At 44.6% G+C, this 18,253-nt stretch overlaps 1 protein-coding gene across 2 annotated transcripts in view; it reads right to left on the bottom strand.

Annotated features, from left to right (window-relative positions):
* LOC139264479 (thrombospondin type-1 domain-containing protein 7A-like) overlaps window positions 1-18,253 on the bottom strand; it is a 757,124-nt gene that overhangs the window by 61,787 nt on the left and 677,084 nt on the right. For both annotated transcript variants that reach the window (XM_070881020.1, XM_070881021.1), the window contains 3 exons: window positions 15,764-15,917; window positions 15,189-15,330; window positions 10,973-11,088 (listed from right to left, as the gene is read on the bottom strand). In XM_070881020.1, coding sequence (XP_070737121.1) covers window positions 10,973-11,088; window positions 15,189-15,330; window positions 15,764-15,917 — 412 coding nt within the window. The remainder of the gene's footprint in view (window positions 1-10,972; window positions 11,089-15,188; window positions 15,331-15,763; window positions 15,918-18,253) is intronic.

Here is an 18,253-nt window from a genome sequence, read left to right as displayed (position 1 = left end):
TGGTGATTTACGCTCCCTTGTAGAGCGCCTGAGTTGGGGCTCCGGTTGTTGGGCGCTGGCCTGAGTGTCTGCTGTTTGCGGTGCCTCAGGCCTGTCCGGACCGTGCACAGTGACTGGGCTCTCCTCCACTTGGTTCCGGTGTTCGGTCACCTATGGTGGAGCAAACTCTATGTCGTGTTCTTTCTCTGCTTCTTCTATGGGGTTGCTGAACCTCCTTTTAGTTTGATCCACGTGTTTGCGGCAGATTTGTCCATTGGTAAGTTTATCTACCAAAACCCCATTCCCCTCTTTGGCAATCTCAGTGCCTGCAAGCCATTTGGGCCCTGCAGCATAATTAAGGACAAAAACAGGGTCACTGACATCAATACATCACGCCCTCGCATTCTTGTCATGGTAGTCACATTGTGATTGACACCTGCTCTCAACAATTTCTTTCATAGTGGGGTGTATAAGGGATAGCCTGGTTTTGAGCGTCCTTTTCATTAGCAGCTCTGCGGGTGGAACCCCTGTGAGCGAGTGTGGTCGGGATCTATTGGCCAACAGGAGGCATGATAATCTGCTTTGTAGGGAACCCCCTTTGATTCTGACCATCCCCTGTTTGATTATCTGCACTGCTCGTTCCGCCTTGCCATTTGAGGCTGGCTTGAACGGTGCCATTCTGACATGGTTGATTCCATTGCCTGCCATGAAGTCCTGGAATTCAGTGCTTGTGAAGCACGGGCTATTGTCGCTGACCAAGACATCCGGTAGACCATGGGCGGCGAACATTGCCCATAGACTTTCTATCGTGGCAGAGGATGTGCTTGAATTTAAAATGGCACACTCAATCCATTTGGAGTACAACCAAAAACATTTTTCCCATGAAAGAACCTGCGTAGTCCACATGGATGCGTGACCATGGCTTGGCGGGCCAGGAGCTAAGGGGGGCTTCGCTGGGCATTGCCCAGCTGAGCACACGTGTTGCACCTACTTTTACAAAGTTCCAGGTCTGCATCTATCCCTGGCCACCAAATGTGTGACCTGGCAATTGCCTTAATCATGACAATGCCCGGGTGCTCATTGTGAAGTTCTCTGATAACCACCTCTCTGCCCATCTGGGGCATGACTACTCGGTTTCCCCACAGTAGGCAATCGGCCTGAATCGAGAGTTCATCCTTGCGCCTATGAAACGGTTTAAATTGCTCAGGGCATGCCCCGTGCGTGGCTGCCCAGTCCCCATTCAGGACACATTTCTTAACTAAAGACAGTAGCGGGTCTTTATTTGTCCAGACTTTAATCTGACGGGCTGTCACAGGTGAGCCTTCGCTTTTGAAAGCTTCAACAGCCATGACCATCTCAGCATCATGCTCAATTGCCCCCTCAGTGGTGGCTAGTGGGAGCCTGCTGAGTGCATCGGCGCAGTTTTCAGTGCCCGGTCTGTGCCAAATTGTATAGTCATAGTCGGCTAACGTAAGTGCCCACCTCTGTATGCGGGCCGACGCATTCGCATTTATGGCCTTGCTGTTGGCCAAAAGGGATGTTAGGGGTTTGTGATCTGTCTCCAGCGCAAATTTCCTGCCAAACAGGTACTGGTGCATTTTTTTTTTACTGCATATACACATGCTAGCACTTCCTTTTCTGCCATTCTGTAGCCCCTTTCTGCCTGGGACAGACTTCTGGAGGCATAAGCTACCGGCTGTAACTGACCATTGGCATTCACATGCTGCAACACACACCCAACCCCATAGGATGACGCATCGCACGTTAGAACAAGTTTCTTACACGGGTCATATAACGTCAACAGTTTGTTGGAGCATAATAAATTGCGTGCTCGATCAAAAGCCCTTTCCTGGCTGTCCCCCCAGACCCAATCACGACCTTTGCGTAGGAGCACGTGTAGCGGCTCTAACAGCGTGCTCAATTTGGGAAGAAAGTTACCAAAATAGTTCAGGAGCCCCAGGAACGAACGCAGCTCCGTCGTGTTACGGGGTCTGGGTGCTTTCTGGGTCACTTCCGTTTTGGACGCAGTAGGTCTGATCCCATCTGCTGCTGCCCTCCTCCCCAGGAATTCTACCTCTGGAGCTAAGAAGACGCACTTCGCCTTTTTCAATCGCAGCCCTACGCAGTCCAGTCTGCGTAGCACCTTCTCCAGGTTGTGGAGGTGTTCTTCAGTATCATGATCCGTGATGAGGATGTCGTCTTGAAAAACCACCATCCTTGGTATCGACTTGAGGAGGCTTTCCATATTTCGCTGAATGATCGCGGCGGCCGAACGAATCCCGAACGGACATCTGTTATACTCAAACAACCCCTTGTGTGTCGTGATGGTGGTCAGCTTCTTCGACTCACTCGCCAGCTCCTGGGTCATGTAAACTGAGGTCAGGTCCAATTTTGAAAAAAGTTTGCCACCGGATAGCGTTGCAAAGAGGTCCTCCGCTCTTGGTAGCAGGTACTAGTCTTGGAGTGACACCCGATTGATGGTGGCCTTGTAATCGGCACATATTCTGACCAACCCATCCGCCTTGAGCACCGGCACCTTCGGGCTCGCCCAGTCACTGAATTCAACTGGCGAGATGATGCCTTCCCTCAGCAGGCGGTCCAATTCGCATTCTATCTTTTCCCGCATCACGTACGGCACCATTCTGGCCTTGTGGTGTACTGGCCTGGCGTCTGGGTTTATGTTAATCACTACCTTGGCCCCCATGAAAGTGCTGATGTCGGGTTGAAATAATGAGTCAAATTTGTCCAGGACCTGTGAGCATGATACTCGCTCCACAGAAGAAATTGCATTGACATCGCCCCATTTCCAGTTCATGACAGCAAGCCAACTCCTCCCCAATAGTGCGGGACCATCCCCCGGGACAATCCAGAGTGGTAACCTGTTCTCCGAATCTTTGTGGGTCACGACTACCGTGGCGCTGCCTAGCACCGGAATGATCTCCTTTGTATGTGTCCGCAGCTGTGCGTCAATCGGCAATAATTTTGGCCTCCTGGCCTTGGACACCCACAGCCTTTCGAACTGTTTGATACTCATCAGGGACTGGCTGGCCCCCATGTCTAGCTCCATTAATACTGGGATGCCATTGAGGAGCACTTTCATCATTATCAGTGGCGTCCTGGTATATGAACTGTATATGTGCTCCACATGAACTCGCTGAACTTCAGCTTCTAGCAATTTCCCCCAGTATTCATTTGGCCTCGTAGGGCTTACATCGGGCCCGTCTTCCTCGTACATCAACCTGGCTGCAGACTTCCTGCACATACGTGCCAAGTGACAGCTGACGTTGCAGTTTCTGCAGGTATATTGCTGATACCTGCAAGCTCTGGCTGGGTGTTTGCCTCCACACCTCCAGTATGAGCTGGAGGCCCCGTTGTTGGAAACAAAAGGTCCATTACCAGTCGATCGTCTCTGACTGTCTCTGTAACTGTCCTTAAGCGCACCATTAACAGGTGTTGATGGCCCCATTACTGGTCGCATTGTCCATTGCGATGGCATGAATTGCCGTTCAGCTAGCCATTGTCTCTGTTGCATTCCCCCTTTGGGTTCGACTACATGCTGTGGCATGTCCGATTGCCCTTGTCTGCCTAGAGAACTGTGTGCCGCATTAACAATGTTGACTCCCTGGTCGTTTGCCGCATTTGAGCCAAGATTTTTGTCATACATCATTCTGGTCTCTTCCTTCCCTGAGATAAATGTCTGGGCTATCAGAGCCGCTGCTTCCAAGGTCAAGTCTTTGGTCTCAATCAGTTTCCTGAAAACCACAGCGTGCCCGATGCCCTCAATAAAAAAATCTCGCAGCATCTCCGCTCTGCATACATCTGAGAACTTACATAGGCTCACCAGTTGCCGGAGATCTGCCACGAAGTCTGGAACGCTTTGCCCTTCTTGTCGTCGGCGCGTGTAAAACCGGTGTCTCGCCATGTGCATGCTGCTCGCCGGTTTAAGGTGTTCCCCGATCAACTTACTGAGCTCTTCGAACGTCTTGTCCGCCGGCTTCTCTGGCGCTCGAAGGTCCTTCATCAGGAGTATGTTCTGGATGCACAAACCGTCAGGAGATGAGCCCTGCGTTTGTCGGCCGAATCCTGTCCCAACCATTCCTTAGTGACAAAACTTTGCTGTCGTCTCTCAATAAAGTCGTCCCAATCATCACCAACACAGTACCTCTCTTCTGTGCTGCTAGTGGCCATGCTCGCGTTGTTTAAATCCCAATTTCTCGTCGCCAATGATATGTCCTTACTATACAGTATAAAGGCACACAAGGCCCATAGTTGAGAGGTCATTCTGTGACCAGTTATCTTTATTACCAAGACTTCAAGTGATGAAGGTGGGTGGAGCTTTCCCTTTTATACCTGAAAGTCCAGGTTAGGAGTGTCTCCCACAAGTTCACCCCCTTCTGGTCAATGTTCTCAAGGTGTACAACTTAGGTCAGCTTATACATGGGTTACAATGATAGTTGAATACATGACACAGACCACGCCAGGGCCGCCATCGTCAAGCCGACCAGAGAGTCGACTGACAAAAAAGGATGGTGGCCCGGGGTGCTGGCAGACTCCCCTTTAAGTAACGCCCTGAGAGCAGATGTCGGCCAGCTTCACGACCCACGAAGTTGGCATTGACATCCGCTCGTGTCAGCCTTGCGGCCCATGGGCTGATAAGGGTTCGACATGGGGCGGTGAGGGATCACTGTGCACGGTGCTGCCTCCGCATACTCCCGGGCAATTTCCCAGGAGGTGGTAGCGCCCCCCCTCCCCTGGGCGAAAACTGTTGGCGGAGGTGCTTACGGGGCTATAAAAAGGAGCAATTTTGACCCCCCCTCTATTCTCTATTTATTAATTTATGTAACTTTTTATATTTACCGGCTTGTGCAGACTAGTGGCAGATGTCATTTAATGCAAGCTGATGAGACTGGGGAAAGGGAATAAGCAGTGGGAATGTAAATAAACAGTGGTAGACTACAGAATACAACACATGAAGGATGTCTAGGGCACTGGGGGATAGCTTATTGAAACCATCAGTGCAGTATGCGACAGCAATAAAGAAGGCAAAGTAAATCTCAGGAAGTCTCAGAACGTACAGTTGGAGGAAATTACGCCAGTCCCAGGAGATATAGTGAACGTATACAGAGCACTGGCTCGGCCTCAGATCAGTACTATGAACAGTTTTAGTTATCATACTATAGTGGGGACATCTTGGCTTTGGAGAGGGCTCAGAGGAGGACAACTAAACTGACATGGGTGTTTAGGCTTATGAACTATAAGGTGATACTACAAATCTCAAATGTTTACCATGGAGAAAAGAATCTGAACAAGAGATCTCTCTACTTCTGTCTCCTCCTTGAAGAGGTGGCTTAAAACCTACTTCTTTCACCTGTCTTAATATCTCTTTATGTGGCTTGTGGTCAAGTTTTCTTTGATAATGCTACGGTGAAGCACTTTGGGACTTTTTTACTACGTAAAAGGTGCTATAAAATTATAGTTGTTGTTGTTGTATCAATAAAGAAAAATTGTGGTGATATCTAAAAGTATGACTATATTCGTACCATGTGTCGCCTCAGTGACAGTCAGCACTGCTGACACACAGGCCCCTAGAATTTGCTGGGTCGGGCTTGCAGAGCAAGTATACTGAAATTTACGGCACTTTCTACGCCGATCTTGCCGACGGGAACTTATGCTCAAATATCAGAAAGTTAACATGCAGATACAGCAAACAATTAGAAAGGCAAATGGTATCTTAGCCTTTGTGGTAAAGGGGTTAGAATATCAGAGTAAGGAAGTCTTGCTGCAATTACATAGGGCTTTGGTGAGACCACACCTGGAGTACTGTGTACAGTTTTGATCTCCTTAAATAGGGAAGGATGTACTTGCCTTGGCAGGGGTGCAATGAGGGTTCACCAGATTGATTCGTGGGATGAGAGGGCTGTCATATGCAGAGAGATTGAGTAGAATGGGCCTATATGTTCTGGAGTTTAGAATGATGAGAGGTGGTCTCCTTGAAATGTTTAAAATTCTTAGAAGGCTTGACAGGGTAGATGCTGAAAGGTTGTTTTTCCTGGCTGGAGAGTCTAGAACGAGGGGTCATAGTCTCAGCTTAAAGGATGAGGCATTTAGAACAGAGATGAGGAGAAATTTCTTCACTTAGAGGGTTGTGAATCTTTGGAATTCTCTACCCCAAAGGGCTGTGGATGCTCAGCCATTGAGAATATTCAACAATGAGCTCGATAGATTTCTGAACACTAGGGAAATCAAGGAATAAGGTGAAAGGGCAGTACAGGGAGCTGAGATAAAAGATCAACCATGATTTTATTGAATGGTGGAGAAGACCTGAGGGGCCGTATGGCCCACTCCTGCTCCTACTATTATGTTGTTATGTTCCTGAGAATTGCATTCACATATGTCAAAGCATAAAAACCGCCATACAATAAGGGGAAATCATAGTAAACAATCGGGGCCAGAGTAAAGTGAAGAACATACACCATCTTCCTTCTTTAGGTACTACCTTATCTTATTGATGTTATAAAAATTGAATCCAGCATTATGCAAATTAAGCACAATGGCCAAGAGTTTCTGCTTTGGGTGCAAGCGGCGATCTGGGTGCGAAATTGTGTTCGTTTTTAGAAATGAATTTATTACTCAAGTTTCTGCTCATTCTCATTTGCATATCGCTGAATGTAAAATCTCCAAATATCAGCACAATCGGGCAACGATTTAGGATGCAATTTAAAAATAAACATTTTTGCATTAAAAAATATTCCGTGATATATTTAAGAGATGCAATTTGATTAATATAGCCAAAAATGGGTTTATCACAAAAATAAGCCTTTTTAATCTAGTTCACTACCTGAGTAACCTGATTTTAAATAACTCAAAATGACTTTAAAAAACTTTAAGAACCACTGACTAGTTACATTGGTGCACAATAGTCAGTTTCTTAGTAATTAAAAAAAATCTAATATTTAAAATCTTTTAATAGGTAGCTATTAGTGCCCTTGCATCTAAAAAAAACAGCTTAATTGAAAGAGCGTCTTCGAAGGCAAACGTGTGCAATTAGCGGAAGCTCACAATGGTGATTAATTCGATCGGGGGTGTGGCCAGTTTTGTGGCCGGGGCTGGCTTCTAACGCAATGTTTTTTAAACCAGTGCAAAAGATCACAGAAACATAATTTGCACTTGAAATTCCGCGATCATTTGCGCTGGTTTGGCCAAATTGTGCAAACTAATGGAAACTGCAGGCCAATCAGCGGGTTTAAGAAAATGCAAGTATGGAATTTTTCTCTTTTGTAACACCTTGCATTTATATATCGTGCATTTAAGGTAGTAAAAAGTCCCAAGCCTTTTTAATGTAATGGATTCTGATGCCATAAAAAGCATTCAAATATATAAAAAATACAATGCAGGTCTAATTAGGAAGAAGTAAAATAAAAACTTGGTATAAAACATCAGAAGTAGTGACTTCGGGACCTGGTGCGCCTAAAATATTGCGCTTCAATTTACACCAGTTCAGAACAGGCATAAATGCAGGAAACCTGCAATCACTGGTCTTTTCAACAGAAGTGGAGTTATGTTATTGAGCCAAGTGGGGTTTTGGCAGGTTTAACTCGATAACGGTGCAAATGACGGAAGAAATTTGTGTGTAGCGTTGTTTCGGTGTAAAACCGGCATAAATCAGTTCCGCAAAAATTTCCTCAGATACTACAGCGCAACTCTGCTCTTATGTTGTAGTTAGACCAAAACTTTCTAGGACATTCCAGGCCACTGTATCGCTAAGTGGCAGGATGTACTTTCTTACTAAACATTATTTACACAGAGAGTGCTTAGTCTGAAGAGTAGTGACTGCTGGCAAATGCTATAATTGAACGAGAGAGTGAGAGGCAATTTACAATCTTTTGTATACATCTTTTAGCAGCTGGTTGAAGAGTGGCATTGATAGGGCACTGGGGGCAGACTGCTGACTGTTCATCAATGAAAATAAATAATAAACAAAAGCAATTATCACACTCAATTATTTCCAATAGATAGTGCATGGGAATAAGATTAGACAGAACCTTTCAAAAGCTCTCTCAGATAGTGCATTTGTATTTAAATAAACAAAAGTTGTGCTTGCACACATTTCATTCTAATCAGCATCAGGAAATGGCACTGGAGTGATAATATTTACCCTTTCTCGTGTGTCTATCAATTAGTTTCTTTTTAGATCTGTTTAGAAGAGGGTGGACAGGGAATGTGGTTATTCACACCCATGCAATAAACCTAGATCAGTCATGTTGATAACATTTATCCTTTGAGGATTTAGTCTTATTCCATGATTCAAAATAAAATACATTCTTCCCAATCATACAATATCTCCAAAATGACACTTTGTAATATGAATATTAAAAAATCGAATTAGAAAAATGCCCAAGCCAACTGTACAACATTTATCCTTCCAAAATATCTCCAGATTAAGTTAAAAAACTACAATTGTGTGGTTTTTTTACTGCCACATAAATGCTATTATTGTCCTTGAAGAATGAACCGGCATTAGTATTTGGCATCATGTTTAACAGCTTAACAGGATCAGAATTTGTTATTCATTTTGGAATATGAATATTTCATTTATATTTCTTTTCTGTTCAAATATCAACAACAACAACTTATATTTATATAGCACCTTTAATGTAATAAAACATCCCAAGGCACTTCACAGGAGAGTTATATTAAAAAAAATCAATTTCTAATCACTCATTTTCTGGACAACCAGACTCCTGTACTAAGCCCCCACTGCCTCCTTTATTTTGACAATAACCTGCATTATCACAATCTTATTGAACATTGCTTCCACTTGAATGAACCAAAGGACACATTTGTGTTCTCATAGGGACACAGATAATAAAGGGGAAAGTCAGTGAAGGTCTGACTACAAGGAATAGTGTGGAATGACAGCTACCCTACACACTCAATTCAAAATTACATTTTCTCTGCTTATATGTTTTGTCAATAATCATATTTGCAGGACTCCCCGTGGGAGAAACAGCACTATTAACCACAGAGATTGGTCTCTTTTAAAGAGTGGGGTTGATTTCCATTTCTACTGCCGAACAAGCAGGGTGTATTGCAGCAGTGTGGCGAGCACTGATCTAATGTTTCTTCCCCACAGCCTAAGAAACAATTCTCATTTCATTCACTTCAGAGGATGAAAAGCTGAATAAGGTTTTGAATGCAAGATCTTTCGGCTCCAAAACTAGCACTCAACCAAATGAACTGTCAGACCCTCCACCCCAATAGAGATTTGTATGTGCTCATTATGGTGGTAAGGTGTGCACATGGGTCTCTGTCAGTGCTGCACTTCATCAGGTGCTTCAGATTTTCTCTTATTTCCATGCAACTAAATGCTTGGCTTATCACCCCAGTATTTCTTTCTTTCTCTCTCATGCCCTCCTCCCTCCCTCCTTCTCTCTCCTTTTCTTAAATGATACAGCTCAGACCTGGAACCCTATGTGGGCAATCTGATTTATACACGTTATGCCACTGACACAGCGTGCTATGGAGGTGTTTGCTGTATTAGTAGCTACCTGGAGAATTCCCTTTTGAATTTTTATATGCAAATATTTACTGGTTACCTAACTTTTTATTGTATGCCATGCAATGGAACCAAAAAGCAATGTTATCAACTGCAACTTGGAAAGATAATAGCCACAATATTTACGGGGAGGCGGGGGAGCAATGTTCCCGTTTAGCGGCCTGGAGATCCCGCGCAGGCCACTCACTGGCTTTACAAAGGAAATAACTGCGCACACGCAAACAATTGTATGGCTGCGCCAAAATGATAGGGAACATTAGTGGGTGGGACTTGTCGTGGTCGAGAAACCAGGAGTTACAGGCCCCGCGGAGGTCCTACTGAATTTAATGGCAGAACCTCATTTGAATTTTGTTCTCTATTTTCCAGCCGGCAGCCAGCCAGATTGAGAGGCTGTTGGCGGGAAAGCTTGCGCTATAAGGCTGCAGCCTGGGACCGGAGAGAATGGAGATCATGGAGAGGGATGAGATCGCGGGAAGGGAGGCTGATTGCGGCAGGTTGGCTTAGGGGCTGGGGTGCGGGGGTGGGGCTGGAAAGCTCATCTAAAGTAATATTTAATAGTCCGGAAATGATTGGGAAAAAGTATCTGTGTTCAGTGAGCTGATGAAGCACGATGTCGAACAAAGCTATTTGCCCATAAATTGTAACCTCTCCAGGTGCGTACGATGTGTACACGCACCCGAAGAGGCCCCACAAGTTCTGAGTATAGGCGCGCGAAGCACATGTGCCTAAACCCAACACTTGCAATCTGTCAAAACAGATCACACGCATCCCCGGGAGAAGGGCTTTCGCGGGCGGAGATTTGGACTGTTTCCCCAATTCGTGCCCAGCGAATGTCCTTCAAACTCTTACACCCGGTAAAAGCAGGCATAAGGCCTGCTTTTACCAGCGTAAGAGTTTTAAAAGATAGAAAAAATAATTTTTATTACTTACTTTTACATTTGAAACCTTGCCCATGAAGGTAAATTTATGTTTAACACTATTAAAACATTTTTTTTAAATACATTTTTCTCTGAAACATTTAATTTAATTCAATTTTTATTAATTAAAAAAAGTGAAGTGTTTTTTTAATTAATGTTTATGTTTTATTTGATTTTAGGGATATTTTTTATTGATGTGTGCATTTTTTTTTTGTTTTTAGGGCTATTCTCAATGATAGTAATGGGAGCTTGGAACTCCCATTACTATGATGAGAACACTACATTGTGATTGGTGGTCCAGACCCACGTGACCCCAGGAAGCGCATACACTCCTGTGATGTATGGGCCTCAGCGCTGGGCTGCGCAGCTAGTCTCAGACCCTAAGTCTTTGTTGGAGTGAGACCATCAGGTATTTTCATTTTTTTTGTGGTCAGAGGCATCTGGGAAATCTCCGACTGCAATTTTTGGCCCATTTCTTTGTAGTTTCCTCCAGGAGCAGCACTTATAACATGTGACATACCTCTTTGCAGAACTTGAGATCGACCGACTTCCCATCACTGCGAACACAGTCCAGCATTCGTGTTTTAATTCCATTACCGCAGACTGCTTTATCACTCAACTGACAGGTGCTCCAATCTATGAAACAGAAGATAATTATGAGCCTCACAGTATATACTTAATATAAGAAGCAAGAAAATGAAAGGATTCGATGTTGCATTGAAGGCCATTTAATCAGTGTTTATATTACAGGGCTGGCAGGCCCGTTATTGGCAGAAATGCTGTAATATAAAATGTAGAAGGTGGGGTATCAATACTTCAGGTGACATGTAGCACCACATCAGAAGCTGGATATTATTCCTAGTTCCTCTGTAAGTGGTCATCTCTGGCATTGCAGGACATCAATTTTCTGAATGTAATTAGGCTTAACATTCAGCCCACCTACTGTTATGGAAATTCATTTCAGTCTGTTTTTGGGCCTGGAATAGGGAGTGCTGGAGGCCTGAGGCTCACCCAAAATTGGGCATCAGGCCTCATTAGCACATTGCTGGCGAGCTGCGGATGCCAATCAGGAGTCCAGAGGCTGCTCACCGGTTCCACGAGGATGAAGTTGGGCTGGTTGCTTCGCTGGAAGCGGTCCTTGGATTGATCCTAGGAGGGGACACCTAGATCAATGTCTGCTCAAAAATTGAATCAGATGTAAGATGGCACTTCCCTTTCCCTTGGTATTTTGGTCCTGCTACCTTCCCAATTTTAAGTACAAGCACTGCTGCACTGACATAAACATCGCTCAATTGATTCTGTCCCACGGATCACTTAATAACCAACAGTGATCATGAAGCAGATTTAGGGAATCAATTTTAAACTATGGAAATTTTAACATTTTACATGAATAGAATCTATTGTTTGTGGAAGAAATCCTAGATCACTTGAGCTTTTAAAAAATTCATTCATGGGATGTGGGTGCCGCTGGAAAAACCAACATTTATTGCCCATCCCTAATTGCTCTCGAGAAGGTGATGGTGAGCTGCCTTTTTGAACCGTTGCAGTCCATGTGGTGGTGAAGGTATTTCCACAGTGCTGTTAGCTAGAGAGTTTCAGGATTTTGACCCACTGACGATGAAGGAATGGTGATATATTTCCAAGTCAGGATGGTGTGTGACTTGGTCAGGAACTGCAGATGATGGTGTTCCCATGTGCTTGCTTCCCTTGTCCTTCTATGTGGTAGGTTTGGAAGATGTTATCGAAGAAGCCTTGGCGAGTTGCGGCAGTGCATCTTAGAGATGGTACACACTGCCGCCATGGTACGCTGGTGATAGAGGGAGTGAATGTTTAAGGTGGTGGATGGTGTGCCAATCAAGTGGGCTGCTTTGTCCTGGATGGTGTCGAGCATCTCGAGTGTTGTTGTAGATGCTCTCATCCAGGCAAGTGGAGAGTATTCCATCACACTCCTGACGTGTGCCTGGTAGATGATGGAAAGGCTTCGGGGAGTCAGGAGGTGCGTTAGGAGGTACAGAATACCCAGCTTCCGATCTGCTCTTGTAGCCACAGTATTTATATGGCTGGTCCAGTTGAGTTTCTGGTCCAGGATGTTGATGGTGGGGGATTCAACGATCAATGCTTTGAATGTCAAGGGGAGGTGGTTAGACTCTCGCTTATTGGAGATGGTCAGCCTGGTACTAGTGTGGAGCAAATGTTACTTGGCACTTATCAGCCAAGCCTGAATGTTGTTCAGGTCTTGCTGCCTGCAGACATGAATTGCTTCGTTATTTGAGGAGTATACAATCATCAGCCAACATCCCCAATCCTGACCTTATGATGGAGAGAAGGTCATTGATGAAGCAGCTGAAGATGGTTGGGCCTTGGACACTGCCCTGAGGAACTGCTCCAGCAATGTCTTTGGGCTGAGATGACTGGCCTCCAACAACCACAACCATCTTCCTTTGCGCTAGGTATGACTGCGGCAAGTAGAGAGTTTTCCCCCTGATTCCCATTGACTTCAGTTTTACTAGTGCTCTTTGATGCCACATTCGGTCAAATGCTGACTTGATGTCGAGGGCAGTTACTTTCGCCTCACCTCTGGAATTTAGCTCTTTTGTCCATGTTTGGACCAAGACTGTAATGAGGTCTGGAGCCGAGTGGTCCTGGCGGAAACCAAACTGGGCATCAATGAGCAGGTTATTGGTGAATAAGTGCCACTTGATAGCACTGTCGGTAACACCTTCCATCACTTTGCTGATGATTGAGAGTAGACTGATGGGGTGGTAATTGGCCGGATTGGATTTGTCCTGCTTTTTGTGGACAGGACATACCTGGGGAATTTTTCACTTTGTCGGGTAGATGCCAGTGTTGTAGCTGTACTGGAACAGCTTGGTTAGAGGCGCGGCTAGTTCTGGAACACAAGTCTTCAGCACTACAGCCGGGATGTTGTCAGGGCCTATAGCTTTTGCTGTTTCCAGTGAGCTCAGCCACTTCTTGATATCACGTGGAGTAAATTGAATTGGCCGAAGACTGGCTCTGTGATGGTGGGGACCTCAAGGGGAGGCCGAGATGGATCATCCACTCGCCTCTTCTGGCTGTAGATGGTTGCGAACGCTTCAGCCTTGTCTTTTGCACTCATGTGCTGGGCTCCGCCATCATTGAGCATGTGGATTTTCATGGAGCCTCCTCCTCCTGTTAGTTGTTTAATGGTCCATCACCATTAATGACCGGATGTGGTTGGACTGCAGAGCTTTGATCTGATCCGTTGATTGGGGGATCACTTAGCATTGTCTACAGCATGTTGCTTTCGCTGTTTAGCATGCATGTAATCCTATGTTGTAGCTTCATAGGTTGGCACCTCATTTTAGGTACGCCTGGTGCTGCTCCTGGCATGCTCTTCTACACTATTCATTGAACCAGGGTTGATCCCGTCTTGATGGTGATGGTCGAGTTAGGAATATGCCAGGCCATGAGGTTTCAGATTGTGATGGAATACAATTCTGTTGCTGCTGATGACCCACAGCACCTCATGGATGCCCAGTTTTGAGCTGCTTGATCTGTCCTGAATCTATCCCACTTAAAATGGTGGTAATGCCGCACAACACGATGGAGGGTGTCCTCAGAGTTAAGATGGGTCTTCGTCTCCACAAGGACTATGCAGTGGTTACTCTTACCAATACTATCATGCACAGAAGCATCTACAACAGGATGATTGGTGAGGACTAGGTCATGTAGATTTCCCCCTCTTGTTGGTCCTCTCATCATCTGCCACAGGCCCAGCCTGGAAACTATGTTTTTCATGTCTTGGCCAGCTGGGTCAGTAGTGGTTCTACCGAGCCACTCTAGGTAATGGACATTGAAGTCCCCCACGCAGAGTACATTCTGTGCCCTTGTTACCCTCAGTACTTCTTCTAAGTGGTGTTCAATATGGAGGAGTACTAATTCATCAGCTGATGGAGGGTGGTAGGTGATAATCAGCAAGAGATTTCCTTGTCCATGTTTGACCTGAATTCACGAGACTTCATGGGGTCCGGAGTCAATGCTGAGGGCTCCCAAGGCCAGTCCTTACTGACTGTGTGTTGCCTGCTCTGGTGGGTATGTCCTATCGATGGGATAGGACATTCCCAGGGATGGTGATGGAGGAGTCTGGGACATTTTCTAAAAGGTATGATTGAGTGAGCAGGACTATGTCAGAATGTTATTTGACTAGTCTGCTGGACAGCTCTCCCAATTTTGGCGCGTCCCCAGATGTTAGTGAGGAGGACTTTGTAAGGTTGACTGGGCTAGGGGTGCCGATGTCATGTCCGAATCCAGTGCCTAGATCTATCCCGGGTGATCCATCTGGTTTTATTCTTATTATCGTTTTTCGTAGCGGTTTGATACAACTGAGTGACTTGCTAGGCCATTTCAGAGGGTGTTAAGAGTTAACCACATTTAGGCCAGACTGGGTAAGGATGGCAGATTTTCTCCCCAAAATGACATTCGTGAACCAGATAGGTTTTTACGATTATCTGCTGGTGTCATGGTTACCACTACTGATACTAGCTTTTTATTCCAGATTTATTTAATTAACTGAATTTAAATTCCCCAGCTGCTGAGGTGTGGTTTGAACTCAAGTCTCTGGATCATTAATCCAGGCCTCTGGATTACTAGTTCAGTAATATAACCACTATGCTACTGTGATTCTTCACTGAAAAAGGTTGCATAGAAACATTGAAAATCTTATTCAATAACAATGCGAAGAAAGCCACAGTTACCTGTAACATTGTATACATAGTGAAAGCAGTTCTTGTTCAGATTGCAGGGTTTAGTCTCGGTTTCAACTGGACATGGTTTCCCTTCCCCAGGCTGCCTTAATGGAAGTGCTGACCTCTCTTGAACACTGCTACTGTTACAAGGCTGAAATAAAATATACATGCACTTTTACATGACTCATGGCAAGACCTACTCATACAGAATGTCTGTCCATTTCTGCATTATACAAGAAGAATTTCTGCATTACAAGTCAATGGAAATAAAATCAGGAAAGATTTAAATAGGCTGCTGATTTGCTATCACCCATTTTACAATATCGCACAAAGTCAAAATCTACCCCGAGGTCTCTGTTTTATTCAAGGTAAAGGGGCAGTTTCAAGGGTTTTGTCAACATTATTACACATGGCTTGTTTTATTGTTGAAATTAATTGTAATGTGTTGTTTTTAGAAATTAACATATTTCTAGACAAAGTAGTTTAACATGCTACAAGTAAATTACCACGAAAACCAAATTTGTACATGAAATAAAGGAGCCAGCAGGTACAATATTCAGTGCAACCAGTTACTGTCATATTACCAGAGGACACCTGCTCCAGGATGTCCATTCAGACATAACACAATCAGCAGGACATGGCAGCTTGCATTGTCTGGATCCCAGTGGCATCTCCTCTGGATCACAGAGGTAGTCTTCAACAGGTTCAATGGGACCATCCATTGTATTCTGCATACACCTAATGTCAGAATAAATGTTTAGTTTTACACATGCACTTGAGTCAGCCCCTTCATTTGTTCAAAATCCAAAATGTTAAATCATAGAATCATAGAAATTTACAGCATGGAAGGAGGCCATTTCGGCCCATTGTGTCCATGCTAACCAGTCTAATCCCACTTTCCAGCTCTTGGTCCATAGCCCTGAAGGTTACTGCACTTTAAGTGCACATCCAAGTATCTTTTAAATGTGGTGAGGGTTCTACCACCCTTTCAGGCAGTGAGTTCCAGAGCCCCATCACCCTCTGGGTGAAGAAATTTCCCCTCCTATTTCCTCTAAACCTCCGTCCAATTACTTTAAATCTATACCCTCTGGTTGTTGACCCCTCTGCCAAGGGAAACAGGTCCTTCCTATCCAGTCTATCCAGGCCCCTCATAATTTTATACACTTCAATCAGATCTCTCCTTAGCCTCCTCTGTTCCAAAGAAAACAGACCCAGCATTTCCAATCATTCCTCATAGCCAAAATTCTCCAGTCCAGGCAACATTCTTGTAAATCTCTTTTGCACTCTTTCCAGTGTAATCACATATTTCCTGTCATGTGGTGACCAGAACGGCACACAGTACTTCAGCTGTGGCCTAACCTGTGTTTTATAGAGTTCAAGCATTACGTCCTTGCTCTTGTATTCCATGCCTCGACTAATATTCAACTCAAGTATTCCATATGCCTTCTTAACCACCTTATCTACTTGGCCTGCTACTTTCAGAGATCTGTGGACCTGCACTCCCTTTGTTCCTCTACACTTTTCAGTGTCGGACCATTTAATGTGTATTTCCTTGCCTTGTTAAACCTCCCCAAATGCATTACCTCACATGGACCAAGAGCTGGAAAGTGGGATTAGGCTGGATAGCTCTTGGTCGGCTGGCACGGACGCTTATCTGGGTTGAATTCCATTTGCCAATGTTCCGCCCACCTGACCAGTACATTGATATCTTCCTGCAGTCCGCAGCTTTCTTCTTCATTAACAACCACACAGACTATTTTAGTGCCATCTGCAAACTTCTTAATCATACTCCCAAACATTTAAGTCCAAGTCATTGATATATAACCACAAAAACAAGGGACACAGCACTGAACCCTACAGAATCCCACTGGTTACAGCCTTCCAGTCACAAAAATACCCATCAACCATTACCCTTTGCTTCCTGCCTCTGAGCTAATTTTGGATCCAACTTGCCACCTTGCCTTGGATCCCATGGGCTAATACTTTCATCACCAGTCTGCCATGTGGGACCTTATGAAAAGCTTTTCTAAATTCCATATACACTACATCATACGCATTGCCCTCATCGACCCTCCTGGTTAGCTCCTCGAAAAATTCTATCAGGTTAGTCAGACATGACCTTCCCTTGACAAATCGAAGCTGACTTTCGTTGATTAATCCATGTCTTTCCAAATGAAGATTTATCCTGTCCCTCAGGATTTTTTCCAATAATTTTCCCACCACTGAGTTTAGGCTGACTAGCCTATAATTACTCGGTCTATTCCTTTCTCCCTTTTTAAACAAAGATACAACATTAGCCGTCCTCCAGTCCTCTGGCACCACACCTGTAGCCAGAGAGCATTGGAAAATGAGGGTCAGAGCCTCTGCTATTTCCTCTTTTGCTTCTCTTAACAGCTTGGGATACATTTCATCTGGGCCTGGGGATTTATCTACTTTCAAATCTGCTAAGCCCCTTATTACTTCCTCTCTCACCATGTTTGTCTCATCTAATATTTCATACTCCTCCTTCCTCATTGCAAAGTCTGCATCGCCTCTCTTGTGAAAATGGATGCAAAGTATTCATTAAGAATCCTACCCACGTCTTCCGCCTCCACACACAGATTTCCTTTATGATCTCTAATAAGCCCCACTCTTTCTCTAGTTGTCCTCTTGCTTTTAATCTATTTATAAAACATCTTTGGGTTTTCCCTGATTTTACTTGCCAACATTCTTTCATGCTCTTTTTTTCATTTCCTGGTATCTTTTTAATTGCACCCCATGCACTTCTTATACTCTGCTAGAGTTTCTGCAGCGTTGAATTCTCGGTATCTGTCATAAGCTTCCTTTTTTTTCTTTATCTTATCCTATATGTCCCTTGACATCCAGGGGGCTCTAGATTTGTTAGCCCCACCGTTTTTTTTTAAGGGAACATACTTGCTTTGTACCCTCAGGATCTCTTCCTTGAATGCCTCCCACTGCTCTGACACTGATTTACCATCAAGTAGCCGAAATGAAGATCATTAAGTCGATACTTAGCTTTATTAATCAGTTATCCCTCAACTCAAAAACTGCTGTTGGTTAGTTAGAGAAGTTTC

This window comes from Pristiophorus japonicus, chromosome 5 (assembly GCF_044704955.1).
Source record: "Pristiophorus japonicus isolate sPriJap1 chromosome 5, sPriJap1.hap1, whole genome shotgun sequence".
In the NCBI taxonomy this organism is placed as follows: Eukaryota; Metazoa; Chordata; class Chondrichthyes; family Pristiophoridae; genus Pristiophorus; species Pristiophorus japonicus.
This window is presented reverse-complemented; position numbering and strand designations above follow the sequence as displayed.